We start from the raw sequence: 17,198 nt of genomic DNA on the forward strand, positions 1-17,198 counted from the left end.
TTCCTTCACCCTCCTTTGCACCACCCGCCCTGCTCCATCCCTATCCCCTCCCAATTTTGCTGCATTTGTGCCCAAATTTGGCATTTCCACATCAGCTGAGCCGCAAGCCGGGCTGAAGCCCTGGGTGCAGCCCTCCTGCCTGCTTCTTGACTCCCTCCCTCGCCAGCACAGCGCACAAAATTCATCCAAAATTAGGTTTGTCATAACTGGGAGCAAACCTGCTCTGTGACAGCACTCTGGAACCTTTGGTCCGTGAGCAAAGCCTCTGAATCTCCCTCCTGGAGCCATCGCAAAGGGCCCGTTCGGCGCCGGCGCAGTGTTGGCAGCGCCTCTTGCCCTGGTGCTGCGGTGGGTGCGGGCGGCGTGGGGTGGGCAGACGGAGCTGGTCCTGCTGCTCTGAACCTCTCTGGGCTGCTGTGTGCTGCTCAGCCCGCGCCGAGCGAACGTTGATAATCTGGTGCCTGAAATCCCGTTATCCAAATAGGATTTTCTCCTGCTGGGGACGGTGGGATTTAATGGCGAGGTTTTTGCCCTGCTCGCGTTTGTAATCCAGGAGCTCGGGGCGCTCAGCCTGTAATTACATCGGTGCAAATCATCTCTGAACTCGGTGGCGTGGCTGCGGGGCCCCGTGGTCAGCGGGTTCCCGGTGATGGGCAGCGTGTGCCATGCTGGAGCGCCGTGGGTCGGCTGGGCGAGCCCCCGTGCGAGGGCAGAGCCTCGTGATGTCCTGCTCCCACCAGGGTTTTGGGCAGCTTTTCCAGCGCAGGGGGACGTGAGCACCGTCCTTTTACAAGTTGTTCTCAGGATGGGAGATCATCGAATCACTGAATTGTTTTGGTTGGAAAGGACCTTTAAGATCATCGAGTCCAACCATTACCCCAGCACTGCCAAGGCCACCACTAACTCATGGCCCTCAGCACCACATCTACACGGCTTTTAAATCCCTCCAGGGATGGGGACTCCACCACTGCCCTGGGCAGCCTGTTCCAGTGCTTGACAACCTTTTGGGGAAGAAATTGTCCCTGATCTCCAATCTAAACCTCCCCTGGGGCAACTTGAGGCCATTCCCTCTCATCCTATCACTTGTTACCTGGGAGAAGAGACCAACCCCCCCCTCGCTACACCCTCCTTTCAGGCAGTTGTAGAGAGCGAGAAGGTCTCCCCTCAGCCTCCTTTTCTCCAGACTAAACACCCCCAGGTCCCTCAGCTGCTCCCCATCACACTTGTGCTCCAGACCCTTCACCACCTTCGTTGCCCTTCTTTCGATGTCGCATCCGCTTTTCCAGCCCAGCGTGTCTGTAGGGTCAAAGCCAAAGTCTTGTCTGGGCAGGTCCGTGTGTCTCGGGACGACCTGGGGACCTGTGTCCTCAGGGGGTTCCCCAGCAGAGCCGTGGGAGCCGCTGCTGGTAGGAGAGGTGCTGTTACACTGGGATTACTGGGGATCTGAGCTGGGTGTCGGCACGTCCCTGTTTCTCAAGCAGGATCCCTGGAGCGTGGGGCCGTGTCCTGGGGTCACAGTACGGCGTCGTCTCACAGCGACAGTTGCTCAGGTTAAGATTTTATGGACAATGCCTTGCTAGTGATTGTGGAAAATCCTGGCGGGAGCTCGGAGCACCTCGGCATGCTGGCGGGGAACCTCACGGGACGTCACCCCCCCGCCCAGGAGGAGACTGGGGGGTTCAGGTCACTGTGGGGCTGGGGGCTGTGACCTTACGGGCTCTTTCTCCTCTCCCTCAGGTGAGCCACCACCCCCCGGCAGCGGCCCATCACGTCTACTCCAAGCGAGGGTGGACGTTGTGGCAGGAGATCACCATCGCCAGCAAGTTCAGGGGCAAATACCTCTCCATCATGCCGCTGGGTAGGTGACTTGTGCCGAGAAGATCAGGGCTTGCTTGGTTTTGTTTCCTGGGCTGCTCCTGCAGTACCCAAGAGGTTAAAGCAATGTAGGGAGCACAGATTTGTGCTCCCGACCACAGACAACCCTACGATAATTCATCTGCCGTGGAAATGGGAATGATGGCAGCTGCCAAGGGAGGCCGTGTGCTCGCTGCGAGCAGCGTAGCGGGGGTGTGCTGGAAATTTCCTGCATGCCCATGAGTTGTTTTCTCCTTAAATGATATTTACAGGTTAGCTTGCTGCCTGTTTTAACCCTCTCCCTGGCAGCCAGATGCACTAAGCTGCCTCCGCGCAAGGTTTTATTTAATCTTCTGCCTGTCCCTGGGCTGGGCAGCACGCCTGGGGCTGGTCCCAGAGCTCTGCTGGTGCCTGACTGGTCTCACGACGCTGAGAGTCAACCAGGCAGCGCGTTTCTGACCTGCTTTCAAAATCAGTGCTTTTGGGGGGTAGGAAGAGGGCAGAGGGCCTTGCAGGGATTGCAGCTCCCTTACTGCAGCAGAGCATGGAGGGTGCAGCACGGGGAGCGATGAATCCAGACCCAGCCTTGGTTGGGGGCTGATGATGGGAGATAGAATCATAGAACGAAATCACAGAATAGTTTTGGTTGGGAAGGACCTGTAAGATCATCGAGTCCAACCGTTAGCCCAGCACTGCCAAGGCCACCACTAACCCATGTCCCTCAGCACCACATCTACACGGCTTTTAAATCCCCCCAGGGATGGGGACTCCACCAGTGCCCTGGGCAGCCTGTGCCAGCGCTTGACAACCCTTTGGGGAAGAAATTGTCCCTGATCTCCAATCTAAACCTCCCCTGGTGCAACTTGAGGCCGTTTCCTCTCATCCTGTCACTTGTTACCTGGGAGAAGAGACCAACCCCCCCCTCGCTACACCCTCCTTTCAGGCAGTTGTAGAGAGCGAGAAGGTCTCCCCTCAGCCCCCTTTTCTCCAGGCTAAACCCCCCCCAGGTCCCTCAGCCGCTCCCCATCACACTTGTGCTCCAGACCCTTCACCAGCCCCGTTGCCCTTCTCTGGACTCGCTCCAGCACCTCAAGGTCTTTCTTGCAGTGAGGGGCCCAAAACTGCACCCGGGATTTGAGGTGCGGCCTCACCAGTGCCGAGTCCAGGGGGACAATCCCTGCCCTAGTCCTGCTGGCCACACTAGTGCTGATACAAGCCAGGATGCTGGTGGCCTTCTTGGCCACCTGGGCACACTGCTGGCTCATATCCAGCCACCATCAACCAACACCCCCAGGTCCTTTCCCACCAGGCACTTTCCAGCCACTCTTCCCCCAGCCTGTAGCAGTGCGGGGGGTTGTTGTGCCCCAAGTGCAGGACCTGACACTTGGCCTTGTTGAACCTCACACAGTGGCCTTGGCCCATGGATCGAGCCCATCGAGATGCAGGTAGAGGGGCCAGGTCGGCTCCAAGGACAGGCGTGGTGCCGGGGTGTCACTGCAGCCCTGCCCAGCCCTCTGCCCTCGCTGAGCTCAGGGCACCGCTCTCTCCGCAGGCGCCATCCACCTCGAGTTTCACTCCAGCGGGAATCACTACGTCTGGAGGAAAGTCACCTCCACCGTTCACAACATCATCGTGGGCAAGCTCTGGATTGACCAGGTCGGTGGCTGCAGGTCTGAGGTGATGGGTCCTGCCTGGTCTCACCTGGCTCCGGGGAAGGGCAGCAGGGCTGGAAGGGCATTGCCCTCCCAGGGTGGGGGAGGCTGCCTGGTGTCCCCACTGTACTCCTACCACGATAGAAAGGTCCCCTGGCAGGGACAGGGGAGGCATCTTGGAGCTCCTAATGGCTCTGCCCAAGGCCGGCAGCTCCATGGGGCAGGGTGGTCACACACGTGATGGGTTTTACCCCGCTGCTGGCGAGCCGTGGGGCTGGTGGGGTGGCTGCAGGCTGGTGTTGATTTGTTACCTGCATGAACTACAACTAACGCCTGATTTGTCCTTGCCAAGTCTCTCACTCGCTGTGGTTCTGTGTCTTCCATCTAGTCTGGTGAAATAGAGATTGTTAACCATAAGTCAAAAGATAAATGCCAGCTGAAATTTACCCCCTACAGCTACTTCTCCAGAGACGTCCCCCGAAAGGTGCGTATCCAGGTATCTCCTTGCTCCTTCTGGCAGCCTTGTGTGGTGTGTGACCTGGCTCTTACCTCTGAGCCGGGCTTACGGGGTCCCAGTACTGCAGCGGGGCTGAGCCCTGGCACAGGGCCGAGGAGCCGCGCTGGCACCTCCGGCGTGGGTCACCAGGGAGGGCTGGGAGGGGACCAGCCATGTCCAAGCAGAGCCCGTGTTTCGTCTCTCTCTGTGCTGGAGCTGCAGCACTGAGAGCTGGGCAGGACTTGATGGGCTGGAGACCCCCCTGCACGGTCAGGATGGGCCCACGCTCCCCCTCGACACTCCCCGAGGACACGGAGTGCCAGGTCCAGCTGCTCCGGTTGGGGCACCTGGAGGGTTTTCTGCCCCTCCCTGCACCTCCCCTTGTCTGGGCACTTCCAAACGCCACCAGAGCCATCTCCTCCTGCCAGGTGACAGGGGTGGTGACTGACGCCGATGGTAAAGCCCACTACGTCGTGTCCGGCTCGTGGGACGAGAAGATGGAGTGCTCCAAGATAGTGCAGAGCAGCCACGGCAGCACCAGCACGGAGGGCAAGCAGAAAACCGTCTACCAGACGCTGTCTCCAAAGGTCTTGTGGAAGAAGTACCCCCTCCCGTGAGTCCCCTCCTTGACGTGGGTGCTGTGCTCGGGGGTGCAACAGCTGGACAGGGATTAATGGTGTCACCCTGACCTGAGGACACATGATGGGGACCAGGACTTGGGTGGCTGGGTGGCTTTTTCGGGGGTGTGAGTGCAGAGCAGGAGGGGAGAGCAGGTCCCTGCAAGGGGAGGGTGGCTTCGGGGGGCCCTTGCAGGTATGTTTTGGGGCAGCTGGGGGTACTGGTTAGGTTTTGCAGTCTGCTGGCCATGGCAGGGAGCTGTGTTGGCTGCTTTGCGTTATCATAGAATCACAGAGTGGTTTGGGTTGGAAGGGACCTTAAAGATCATCTCATTCCAGCCCCCTGCCACAGGCAGGGACACCTTCCACCAGACCAGGTTGCTCCAAGCCCCATCCAACCTGGCCTTGAACACTGCCAGGGAGGGGGCAGCCACAGCTTCTCTGGGCAACCTGGGCCAGGGTCTCACCACCCTCACAGCAAAGAATTTCTTCCTCACATCTCATCTCACTCTCCCCTCTTTCAGTTTAAAATTGTCCCCCTCGTCCTGTCACTCCACGCCCTTGTCAAAAGCCCCTCTCCAGCTTTCCTGTAGCCCCTTCAGGTACTGGAAGGTGCTAGAAGGTCTCCCCGGAGCCTTCTCTTCTCCAGGCTGAGCCTTTTCTTCTTGCTGGTGAGGCCCTGGCCATCATGTCCCACCAGTCGCTTTAGCCCTCAGGAGACCAGTCTTTTCTCAACACTTTTATCCACAGCAGGGCTGCCCTCAAACCACTCTCCAACCTTTGGTAGCACCAACAGCCTGTCCCTGCTTTGGAGACGCTCTGTTGGAGTGGTCTCCTGTGGAAAGTGTCCATTGGTGCCACCAGTTCTGCAGTTGGGGATCCAGCAGCTCCTGGGTGAAGCTGTTTCGTGGCTCGGCTGTGCAATGCAGCACTCAGAGGTCATAGGCTTGGCTTTTAGTTTCCCTGTGCGGAGCCAACAGAGGAGGGGTCTCTGTTCCCCTCTGAGACATCCACCATTGAGGCATCGTTGGCATCTCCACTTAGAGGGTAGGAGGCAGGACTTCCCATAGGACCTCTGTACAGAATCCCAGAGTGGTTGGGGTTGGAAGGGGCCTCTGGAGATCATCCAGCCCAACCCCTGCCCAAGCAGGGTCACCCAGAGCACGTTGCTCAGGGTCGTGTCCAGGAGGGTTTGAATATCTCCAGAGAAGGAGACTCCCCCCCTCCCTGGGCAGCCTGTGCCAGGGCTCCGGCACCTTCACAGTGAAGAAGTTTTTCCTCATATTCAGATGGAACTTCCCATGTTTCAGTTTGTGCCCGTTGCCCCTTGTGCTGTCGCTGGACACCGCCGAGAAGAGTCTGGCCCCATCCCCTTGACACCCCCCCTAAGGTATTTGTGAGCATTGATAAGATCCCCTCTCAGTCTGCTCTTCTCCAGCTGAACAGCCCCAGCTCCCTCAGCCTCTCCTCGTAGCAGAGATGCTCCAGCCCTCTGACCATCTCCGTACCCTCCGCTGGACTCTCTCCAGTAGCTCCTTGTCTGTCTTGAACTGGGGGCCCCAGAACTGGACCCAGTGACTCCAGGTGTGGCCTCACCAGGGCAGTGTAGAGGGGGAGGAGAACCTCCCTCGACCTGCTGGCCACACTCTTCCTCATGCACCCCAGGACACCATTGGCCTTCCTGGCCCCAAGGGCACGTTGTACATGTCTGGTTTGGGGCAGCAGGAGCAGCATCAGTGGGGCTGGGGTGAGACTCAAGGGTAGGCAGGGGCTGGGGGGCTCTGCTCGAGGTGGGCCCCACCTCCACCGTCCTCATCAAGTCTCTTGGTCACAGGGAGAACGCCGAGAACATGTATTTCTTCTCTGACCTGGCCCTCACCCTGAACGAGCCCGAGGAGCGAGTGGCCCCCACGGACAGCCGGCTGCGACCCGACCAGCGGCTGATGGAGAGCGGCCGCTGGGACGAGGCCAACGTGGAGAAGCAGCGGCTGGAGGAGAAGCAGCGAGCCGTGCGCCGGAGGCGGGAGGCCGAGGCCGTGGAAGCCCTGGAGGAAGGTGAGCTGCTGCGGGATGGCGGCGGGCAGGGACCGCCCGGCCCTGACTGCGGGAGGGGGATGGAGGAGGGACCCCGTGGGTGTTTGGGTGGTTGGGGGCAACGTGGGACTCGCCGGGGTCTGGTGGGGAAAGCAGCCCCAAGCCCGTGTTTGTCCCCGGCCAGGCAAGGACTACGAGGGCTACATCCCGCTGTGGTTCGAGCGCAAGGTGGACGCCGTGACGGGGGAGCTGATCTGCGTCTATAAGGGCGGCTACTGGGAGGCCAAGGACAAGCAGGACTGGAGCCTGTGCCCCAACATCTTCTGAGCCCGCCGGGGTGGCCGGGACGTGGAGGGACAGCGAGGCCTCGCCGGCAGCGTCCCGCCGGCCATGGACAGTGCACAGACCTGCGGAGTCAGCACGGGCAGGAATTTGAAAAGCAAATCGAAACAGGGATTCCAAACCTATTTTTTTACGCACTACTAAATAGCATCCTTTTTTTTTTTTAACGACGGCTTTTTCAGCGACTAATTAGGAACGAGGACACGTGAGTCTGGCTCGTTTTTAGCCCAGCGCATTCACTGCTGTCAGGAGTTGCTGCCTATATCTTTCAGCGCCTCGGCTTTATCGGCCGAGACGTCGACTTCCAAAGATGCTCGCGGTGTGGGGATGCCGTGCGGTTGTGTGAGCTGTTTTCTTTGACGTTATTTTCCCCCCCCTATTTGTGTGTGGACTTTATGGAATTATTTTTTTAAAAAAACCCCAAATCTCCTGGTTCAGGTTCCTTCAAAGATGGACACGAACAACCCTGCATCCTGCTCAGAAAACTCTCTCCAGGGGCCGCGGTGCTTGATCCTGGAGGCTCTCGGTGGTTCCCGCAGTGCCCGTTCATCCCAGTTACACCAATTAGGATATTTCAGCTGGTGACTTTTTTTTTTGACCTTTTTTTTTCTTTTTTTTTTTTTAAAGAAGCATTTGAGCAGATTCCCCGCAGTCTGCTGTGTTTAGTCAAGGCTTAGGACTGTCTTTAACCACGATGCTTTGTGAGAGTGATTTGAGTGAGGTTTGGGTTGGGTTGGGTTGGTTTGGTTTTCCTGCAACCACATCTGAAGGGGGAAGTGGCCTCGCCGAGGTCGGGAACGCCGGGCAGACACAGAGCAAAGAGGTTTGTAGACCAGCGATGCTCCGGGGTCCGCATCCCGGCTCTCTCCCCACCCCGGGGCTGGCAGGAGCCAGGTCCTGGGTGGGGGTTCACAGGCAGGGTCTCCCTGCTGAGCAGGAGGGGAGGGAGGAGACGCCGCGGTGCCGTGGGGATGGAGCCTCCCTGGGGTGCAGCCTTGGTCCTGGGTCTCCCGTCCCTGTTAAGCCAGACAGGGCTGGTCCGCAGCCCCCCGGCACGGGGGGTCACAGGCTGAGCCTGGGGGGCACCCGCAGCCCAGTGCCCAGCTCCATTCCTTCTCCCTCGGGGCTGGTGTCTCCCAGGAGCAGCTTCAGGCCATCACTGAAGCAGCCTGCGCACGGGGCCGGGGGAGCCCCACGTCCCCCGCTCACCCCTCCTGCAAGCCGTCGCCTCGCCGGGAGGAGCGGAGCCAGCCCTGCCCATGATCGGCGAGGACCAGGAGCCAGCAGTGCTCGGGCACCGGCCACGCAGGCAGGTACCTCCCCCGGCACCGAAGGGGAGGATGGGGGTGGCAGGACCCCGAAGATGGGATCCGCTGGGCCAGAGAGCATCAGGGAGACCTGGACACCTGTGTTTGCCCTGGCAGATCTCATTTTTGAGGTCTTCTTCTCCGGGTCCTTCATCATATCCCACTGACTGCTGCTTCCCGGGGGTCAGAGGCTACCCCAAGCTGGACTGTCACCTCCACATTGGAAGATAATTAGCAATAATGAACTTGGAAGCAATGGTGACTGGAATACCCAGGCTGCACATGGGACACTTAACGCCATCAGGTTCCTCAGCCATCCGTCTCCTCCTGGTTGGCTTCGCGTCCAGCACCTCCATTCACAGCAACCCCACATGTACAGTACACACAGACCTCGTACGGCGTGACAGTAGTGAGTGGCTATCGGAGTGGCAGCACCCACTGATTTCCATGTACCCTTTAATCTTATTTATTTGCTTCTAATTTATATATATATATATAAAAAAATATATATAAAATTATTTTGCTTAAATTTCTATGGTACACAATAGATGAAAAATAATGAAGACAGAAGCGTCTGTCTGAGTTTTTGTAGCACGAGTGCGATTTCCCGAGGCTTGTCCCGGCGGTACGGTGTAGGGGTGATGGTGACGGAGTAATTCCTCAAGTGGAGAAGCAACATTTCGCTCCCAAGCTGGATGTGATCACATTCAAAAGGTGTTACAGAGACGTTCCCTTCTAGAAACGATGCATTCGGGGTTTGGTGTCGATACCCTGCGCTTGGGAGCGGGATGCTCCAAACCCCTTCCCAGCTCTGGGTGTTGGAGCAGCCGCTCTGGAGTGTTGGCTCCTTCCAGAGGTTTGCCCGTGGCTCCATAAAGCCGCTGCAGCTCTTAAATGATCCAAACTTCAGCTGGTGGATGCAGCCCGCGGAGAGCTGCGGGGTGTCCCGGCCCCAGTGCAGATCTCCTTCGGAGATGGGCTCTGACCCGCCTGGGAGAGCGGGGGATGCTCCGCACCAAACCCTCGTGCCCCTGGCTGGGTTGGTGGTGGCAGCCCGAGGGGTTTGTTCCACTCGAGGCCTGAATCGGTTTTGTAAATGAGCTGGAAATCGAGCTCTCGCAATGCCTTATTTTCCTTGTTTGCTTTGTCAATGCAAGTGTTACCCGAGAGCTTGGAGGGGTGAGAAGCTCCTGCACGGGCTGTCCCCAGCCCAGGACCCAAGCGTTCCCGCAGCGGAGGAGAGCAGGGAGTGAGGTGTTGGTCAGTAAGCGCTGGCACTGAGGGTCCTCCTGGGCTCCGGGACCCCGAGAGGTCCTCTCTGACATACCCCCCCCTCACTGCACCTGTCTAGAAACCACCATCACAGACCCTGCACAGCTTAGTGGAACTCGGGCGCACGAGGAGCATCCCCCAAAGCAGACATCCCCTGGTTTTTAGGCTAATTTTAAAAATTGCTCTATCTTCCAGAGATTACCTAGCAGCAGCACTTAACCAGAGCACCATCTCCTGGTCTTTCTGTTCCCTCTGCAGAGGATTTTAATGTCATTCCACTGTAAATGCTGTTGAATGTATTTCTTTTTGAACACTATTGTGAGTGATCCCTCTTCTCCTACACCGTAATAAAACTTGGATTCAGGAGTTTTCAAAGCCACAGTGCTGAGATGGTCACTCGCTCCTCAAGGCTGTAGGTGGGGGTCCTGGAGGAACCCCAAGGTGGGTCAGGTCTGGGCCTGCATGGGGGCCTGGGCACATGGTGGATGACAGGTGAGGAGGCCAGGGAATGGACCACGGGAGGTGGCCCAGAGGAGAAGGAGACCTGGGGGAGGAGATGGGGAGATGCCTGAGGGAAGGTTGTCCCAAGGAGGAGGTTGCCCAGGGGAGGAGGACTACGGGAGGTGGCCCAGAGGACAAGGAGGTCCAGGGAAGGGGTTGTTCAGGGAAGGAGGAGGGTCTTGGGGGAGGTTGCCCAAAGGAGGGGGTGGTCCAGGGAAGGTGGCTCAGGTGGGGAGGAGGGCCAGGGGAGGAGATGGCCCAGCAGAGTTTGTCCAAGGCCGAGGTTGTCCAAGGAGATGGTCAAGGGAAAGTTGCCCAGGGGAGAAAGTCTAGGAAAGCAAGGATGTGAGAGGTGACCCAGAGGTGGGTACCCATTGAAGGAGGTTCACTGGGGGAGATAGCTCAGAGGAGGAGGAGGACCAGGGAAGGGGTTGCCTGGGAGGCAGGACCAGGGGAGAACATCATCTGGGGAGGACATGTTGTCCAAGGGAGAAGATTGTTGAAGGAGGAACAGGAGAGGTGGCTCAAGGGAAGGTGCCCAGGGAAGGAGTTTCTCTGGGGATGGTGGGAAGGAGATGGCCGAGGGGACGTTGTCAGGGGCAGGAGGTGGCCAAGAGCAGGTGGCCCAGGAGAGACTGCTGAGAGGAGGTGGAGGAGGCTCTGCGCAGGGACTGTGGAGGCGGGCAGGGGACGCCCCGGGGCGGGCTGAGACTGGCCGGCCGCTGCGGTGTTGCCAGGTGACAGGGACACACAGCACTGCCTGTCCTGCCCGCTGTCCTGCCCGCCCCAGCCCAGCGCGGCCAGGTGAGCACGGGTCGGGCTGGGGTGGGGGACCCCCGGCAGCGGGGCGCTGGGCACACGGCACTGGGGCTGGGGGCCTGGCAGCTCCCGGGTGCAGCGAGCGTGCTGGTGTCCCGTCAGTGAAAGGCAAACCTCTGTGCCCTGCAGCGCCTGCAGGTCCGCCCGTCACCGCCGCGGCACGGCCCTCAGCCTGGCACCGCGGCGCCGGGAGGTGGGCTCTCGGCATGTTCACTCTGAAGCCTAATGAGTTCACAGGGGCTTCTAGAGCGTGTTACCCTCACCTTGCCTTGTGTTGCAGGCCCGGGGGGTAGGCATGGAGCTGCAGGAGGCTGTCTGCAAAGGCCAGAAACGCAGTAAGGCTCGTGCGAGTGCCCGGTGCTGCACCCAGGGCGTGGGGGTGCTCGGCTCTCCCCCAGCCCCAAACCAACATACCTTTGCTCCCGTGCTGCTGGGGACAGGCTTGTCCCATCCACTCCATAGCGCAGCGGTTTGCAAGCCCAGGGTGGAAGAAGGCAGGGCTGCTGCCTGCTGCCCTCCCTGCACTGGAGTCACCCCCCCCCCACCCCAACACGGGGGGATTTTGCCCCCCTCGGGGCTTTAAGACCTGCTGCTCTGTCCTGACCGCAGCGCCTCTTTCCTCCTCTCTGCAGCCCCAGACCCAAGGAAGCAGCCAGGGTTTGCAGGATCCTGGGCAAGGGGACGCCGGGACAGTGGGCTGGACCCCGCCGATGCCCGACTCAGCCAGGTGTGGGGTGTGGGAAGGGGGTGCGTTGTGGGGCTGAGCTGTGGGGGTGCATCGGGGCTGATGCAGCACCAACACCGGGGTGCCCCTGCCCTGTCCCACCCCCTGGTGCACTGCAGCTGTGTGAGCATCGCTCACCAGCGGTGCCCCGTGCCCCCTCCGCAGCGGCACGGCACGGGTGCGCAGGGCCCCGGCGGCAGCAGAGGCGGCGACATCGCTACCCACACCTTCCCCGCTGGCTCCTGGATGGCTGGTGAGTGGGGACAGGGCAAAGTTGTACCCTGGGAACCTGGGGCTGCCGCACAAGTGCTGTTGGAGGGGCTTTTGTGAAGATGCAAAGGGCAGTTTGGGACCAGGACTCTCCCATCAGGCTTCCTGTTTTTCACGACAGAAGAGCTAACAGCTCCCGCCCCGGTGCCCTGCTGCCCTGGCAAGCCTTTGCTCTGCCCCACTGCCGAGGGGTGCGTGGGAGCATCCGTTGGGATGAAAAATTACCCTGATTTATAACGAAAAAAAGGGTGATACTGTGGCATTTTGCTTTTGGAAGCAGTTGAAGTTGAGGGTCGTGCTGGGGAGGGTGGGATGCCTTCAGTGGTGGCACCAAACGCTCCCTGGTGAGAACAGGCACCTCCAGGCTGGTTCAGATCCAGCTGGGTGGGACGGCTCCTTCCCATCCCTGCCTGGGTGCAGGGGAGGCTGATGGCTCTGCTCTCCCACGCAGGACACGGTGCCGGGTGTCCCCGGGGTGAGGCCAGCCCTGTCCCAGGGCAGGAGCACTGCGGGGGACAGGCTCAGCTCCTCAGCTCCCAGCCCAGCCCGGGGCACTGGAGCAGCTCCAGCTCCATCTGCACGGAGGACTTTGCTGCCAGGTTTCGGGAGAGCATGGTGGAGCCCCTGCTCTTCTCCGAGGAGGAGGAGGCTGAGCCCGCTGGGGATGTCCCTGCCGAGGGAGATGATCCTGGGCAGGATGAGTCCTTGCTCCCCGCAGGGAGAAGACTGGATGTCCGGCGACAGTTGGCGATGGAGCTGGGCAGATGTCCCTCGCAGGGCAGGTCTCCACCTCTGATGAGGCGGGCGAGCCTGGAGTCTCTGGGAGGAAGAATATCCAGACTGAGCCAGAGCGATGCTTTGGGGATGGCCTGGGGGGGTCCCCGACCAGCCCCCACCGCACAGCCGGCCCTGGGCTGGGAGGACCCTCCCCATGAGGGTCCATGCTCTGGGGAAGACCTGTTGGCCATCACCTTGTATGGTGAAGACCTGGCTGCTGGGCGTCCCCCAGGCATCTCTGCCGACAGGAGCAGGGCCAGGGCAAGGACGGGCTCTGCTGATGGCAGTTTGGCAGGGGCCAACAGTTGCAGGATCAGGGGATGTCCCACCAGCAAGCCCCTGGGGCTGAGATGGCAGGAGCCACCAGCTCTCCGGGGACGGTGCCGAGGGGACGTCACCCTTGCTGTGGATGACGTGGAGAAGGAAGGAGCAGGCAGCAGACGGAGGAGAGCTCCATGCTTGGCTCACCGTGAGTCTGGGCCGGCCCCGGGGGCCTGGGGCAGTGCTGGAGGAGGATGGAGGGACTGGGACCGAGCAGGGGGAAGGGGCATGGCTGGGCCAGGGACCTTCTCTCCGGGCCGGGGTGTTCTGGTAGGTGCAGAGAGCTGCGTGCAGGGCACGGTGGCAGGGACCAGCCCCAGTTGCTCATGGGGTTTGTCTGGAGTGTGTGGGCTCCCCCCTGAAAATGCCATTTTTTCCCCACAGGTACTGGCACAGCAGCGGGACCCCCTGGGCGATGCAGAACCGGGGCAGGTGGGTCATCCTGCGTGGGAGGAGCAGCTGCGTCCCGGTGGCAGCGTGGGAAGCAGAAAGCCGTGCTGCCCGGCCAGGTACATCCTGGGCCTGGCTGTGCTGGGCTGTGGGGTATGGCAGGATGGTGTTTCTGTGGCCAAGGGGACAGTCCTGGCTGTGGCAGGGTGCACTGGGAGCTGAGCGAGGGATGAGGGGACGGGTCCTGGCTCTGCTTTCTGCTGGGCTGTGGAGAGCAGAGGGGATGCGGTCAGGAGACCAAGCCTGGCCCCGGTCCTTGGGTCCCATGTGGTGGCCATGGAAATGCACGGGGAAAGGAGCAAATGGGGTTGTAACCGCACTCCTGGCTGTCAGTGTACAGTGGGGCAGCCGGTGTCACTGCGTTGGTCCCTGCAGAGGAGCCAGGAGGGGACACGAGAGCTGGGATCCAGTGCGAAGGGGACTCGGAGCAAAGGGGACAGAGCCAGGTACGCTGGGGGCTGCGGGGACGGATCCTGCACTGGGGCTGGAGACTCAGCTCCGGCACGCTCAGATGCATACCAGCGCCCTGGGAGCAGGAGGTGGCACTGGAGGGCCAAGGGGGCCTGAACCCCCGGGTGCTGGCTGGGTGTCCCGTGGGGTCTCTGCCTGCGGGGCCGGGGAGCGGTGCGGACGGGGATGTGGGTGACGGTGTCCCCGCTGCAGGGCTGGCCCGGCACTGGTGGCACACACCCAGGACGCCTGCCGTCGGGGCCCAACGGACCCGGAGAGGATGGTGAGATGACCCTGAGATGGCCAGAGCAGGGGCTGGCCAGGCACAGCTGCGGGTGGCAGGGACAGGTTGGGGTTGGGAGTCTTCAGGCATGTTGTCCCCTGATGCCCTTGGTGGGCAGGGGGACAGCAGGGTGCAGGGGGCTGGGCTGGCCATGGTCATTGGCTCTGCTTTGCATGACGCAAGGGACAGAGCTGGCTCCTGGGAGAGGCAAAGAGGTGGGAGGTGGAAAAGAGGGGGCTTTTCCAGTCTCGGCAGGGGCAGAGAGCCTGTGCGGGCTGCCAGGAGGGGCTGGAGAAGGAGAGAAGGAAAACGTCGGCTTTGCAAGAAGAGAAACGGGAACTACTGAAGGTCAGTGCTCTCCTGGCTTTCCAGTGGGCCCGGGGTCACACGGGAGGGACCCTGGGAAGGAGCACGGCAGAGGCTAAGACCCTTATCCAGCCATGCACATGTGCCATTGGAAGCGTTGGGCGCTGCCCAAATTCCTAAAGCACCAAACCAAATTTATCTGCAGGAAGGTGTTACTGAGAGGCTGGAGCTTTTAGGAGAACAATTTGCTGGGAAAACCACTCATGTGGCTGTATGCAGACTGGGGTTATTGGTCTGCAGGTCAGAACACCCCTGGAGAGTCCCAGCAGAGGCGGGGAGAGCAGGGGTCCCAGGCACAGGTGGGAGGAGCAGGCAGGGCTTGCAGCTCCGCAGTGATCCCGGTGTGGTGATCCCCACGCTGACAACGCTGCCCCACTAAGCTCATGCCAGGACGGGTCATCAAGCCCTGTGCTGGAGCAGGCTGAAGTGGTGCCACCCTGGCCAGGAGGGACGCGGGCATCCTGCATGGAGACTGCCCTTGGGAAGAGGCTGGGCGGAGAATGGACTGAGAGCAGCCCTGAGGAGAAGGACTTGGGGGCGGTGGGTGACGAGAAGCTCACCATGAGCAGGCAACGTGCGCTGGCAGCCCAGAAGGCCACCCATGTCCTGGGCTGCATCCCCAGCAGCGTGACCAGCAGGTCAGGGAGGGGATTCTGCCCCTCTGCTCCGCTCTTGGGAGACCCCCCCTGCAGTGCTGCGTCCAGCTCTGGGGGCACCAACAGAAGAAGGACATGGAGCTGTTGCAGGGGTGACGTGACCCATCTTCTCTTGCAGAGGCTCTGGGAGCTGGAACACCGTATCCGCTCCCTCCTGCGGCAGAGGCGGGAAGCCCTGCGCCACCTCCACGTGCTGCTCCAGAAGGAGAAGGTGGATGCCCTTGGGCAGCTCCAGGAGGCTCTGGAGCAGGTTGGGGAAGGGAGAATGGAATGGGGGGGGGATACAGGATAACTCCAGCTCGGTGCCCTGGAGCGGAGCTAACACGGGGACCCCACTGGGCAGGGCATGGCTGCCAGGGCACAACACGGCTGGTCACGTCCAACCACGGCAAAACTGCGGGCTGCGCTTGGCTGGCTGGGGGCTGTGGCTTGCTCAGAGGGGGAGCAGTGCTGGGGAGCAGAGCAGCTCAGATGTGCCACTCCCCTGGGGTCTCCCAGGTGTACCTCCCTGCCCACGAGAGGAGCTGTGCAGGGATGGTGGGGTAGGCTGGGCACATCGGGCAGCAAGCTCATCAGGTTGCCTCACAGGGGCAAGGTCTGTGCACCAAGCTGGGGATACCTCAGGAGGGCAGAGGAGATGCCATCACGGGTGCCTCCGTGCTTGACCTGCTCATGCCAAGCCTCTCCTACTCAGCCCTGGGAGTACAAGACAGCTCCAGGGCTTTCCTAGAGGCTCTAACCTGGCTGCAAGGCCAATGGTTTTCATACGAGAGGCTGAGCGGACTTGGGGGGCAGATCTGGGTGGTGCAGGTGCTGCTCTGATCCATCTCTCTCCCCACGGCTGCTCCCCCAGGAAAGGGCTGGTGGGAGAGCACGGCTGCAGCAGCTGGAGCACCTCCTGAGCCACCCACGGGAGCCAGTGGTGCCGGGGCAGGCTGGGCGCTCCTCGGCCACGGGGACCACTGCAGTGTGCCCACACCGACACAACCTGCTCCCCAGCAGTGCCGTGGGGCAGGGCCCTTTGCCAGCAGTGATCAAGTGAGTTCCATAACCACAGCGTGCTTCACGCTTTGGCAGTAGGCTGCTTGCCCAGCGTGGGCAACGTGGGGTCCTGCACCTCCCAATCCTGGGGCATCCCTTTTATGACGGCATGGAGTGATAGGATGAGGGGGGGGGGCGCGATTTTAAACTGAAAGAGGGGAGATTGAGATGAGATCTGAGGAAGAAATTCTTTGCTGTGAGGGTGGTGAGACCCTGGCCCAGGTTGCCCAGAGAAGCTGTGGCTGCCCCCTCCCTGGCAGTGTTCAAGGCCAGGTTGGATGGGGCTTGGAGCAACCTGGTCTGGTGGAAGGTGTCCCTGCCCGTGGCAGGGGGTTGGAACTTGGTGGGCTTTAAGGTCCCTTCCAACCCAAACCAGTCTGTGATTCTGTGATCCTTTGTGGAGGAACTGCCCGGTGCTTTCAGGCACGCCAGCTCTTCCTTCCTGCCTGTGGCTCATCTCCAGCTCATCTCTTCTCTCCTGCAGCCACGCGCTCCACGTTCTGTGTGGCCTCCAACAGCAAATCCAGCATCACCTCGGGGAGCTGCGGAGGGCAGAGGGAGGCCAGGGGCCTTCCGGCTGGAGAAAGAAGGTGATTTGAGCAAAGGGATGGGGGGAGGGTCTCACCCTGCACAGCCGTGGAGCCAGGGTGGGCTTTGGACAGATGGTGTCTGACCCAGGGAGCAGCCCTGGTTCCTCGGGCTGTGCCCTCTGCCTGTGCCACACAGCCAGGGGCTTTTGGAGACTCTCTTGCCCTGTCTGCACCCATCCATCACCTTCGCTGGGGCACTGCTGGGCTGGCAGCCCCACAGAGACACCCCACCATGGCCAAGGGCTTGGGAACGGCAGCTGCCAGGCTCCAGCCCATGTTCTCGCACCCTCTGCCCACGTCAGGCAGCGCCTGCTCCTTGGGGCAGAGCAGTGATGGAGCCGGGCAGGCTGTCCCCTCTCATCAACCACCTGCAAAG

General features: G+C 60.9%; 1 protein-coding gene across 1 annotated transcript in view; it reads left to right on the top strand.

Annotated features, from left to right (window-relative positions):
* OSBP2 (oxysterol binding protein 2) overlaps window positions 1-9,949 on the top strand; it is a 142,959-nt gene extending 133,010 nt beyond the window's left edge. The window contains 6 exon segments of the mRNA XM_068412791.1: window positions 1,738-1,858; window positions 3,407-3,510; window positions 3,895-3,990; window positions 4,431-4,615; window positions 6,454-6,674; window positions 6,838-9,949. Of these exon segments, the coding sequence (XP_068268892.1) occupies window positions 1,738-1,858; window positions 3,407-3,510; window positions 3,895-3,990; window positions 4,431-4,615; window positions 6,454-6,674; window positions 6,838-6,980 (870 nt within the window). The 3' untranslated portion in view covers window positions 6,981-9,949.
* The last annotated feature ends 7,249 nt before the right edge of the window (window positions 9,950-17,198 follow it).

The sequence above is a fragment of the Nyctibius grandis genome, chromosome 14 (genome assembly GCF_013368605.1).
Source record: "Nyctibius grandis isolate bNycGra1 chromosome 14, bNycGra1.pri, whole genome shotgun sequence".
Classification (NCBI taxonomy): Eukaryota; Metazoa; Chordata; class Aves; order Nyctibiiformes; family Nyctibiidae; genus Nyctibius; species Nyctibius grandis.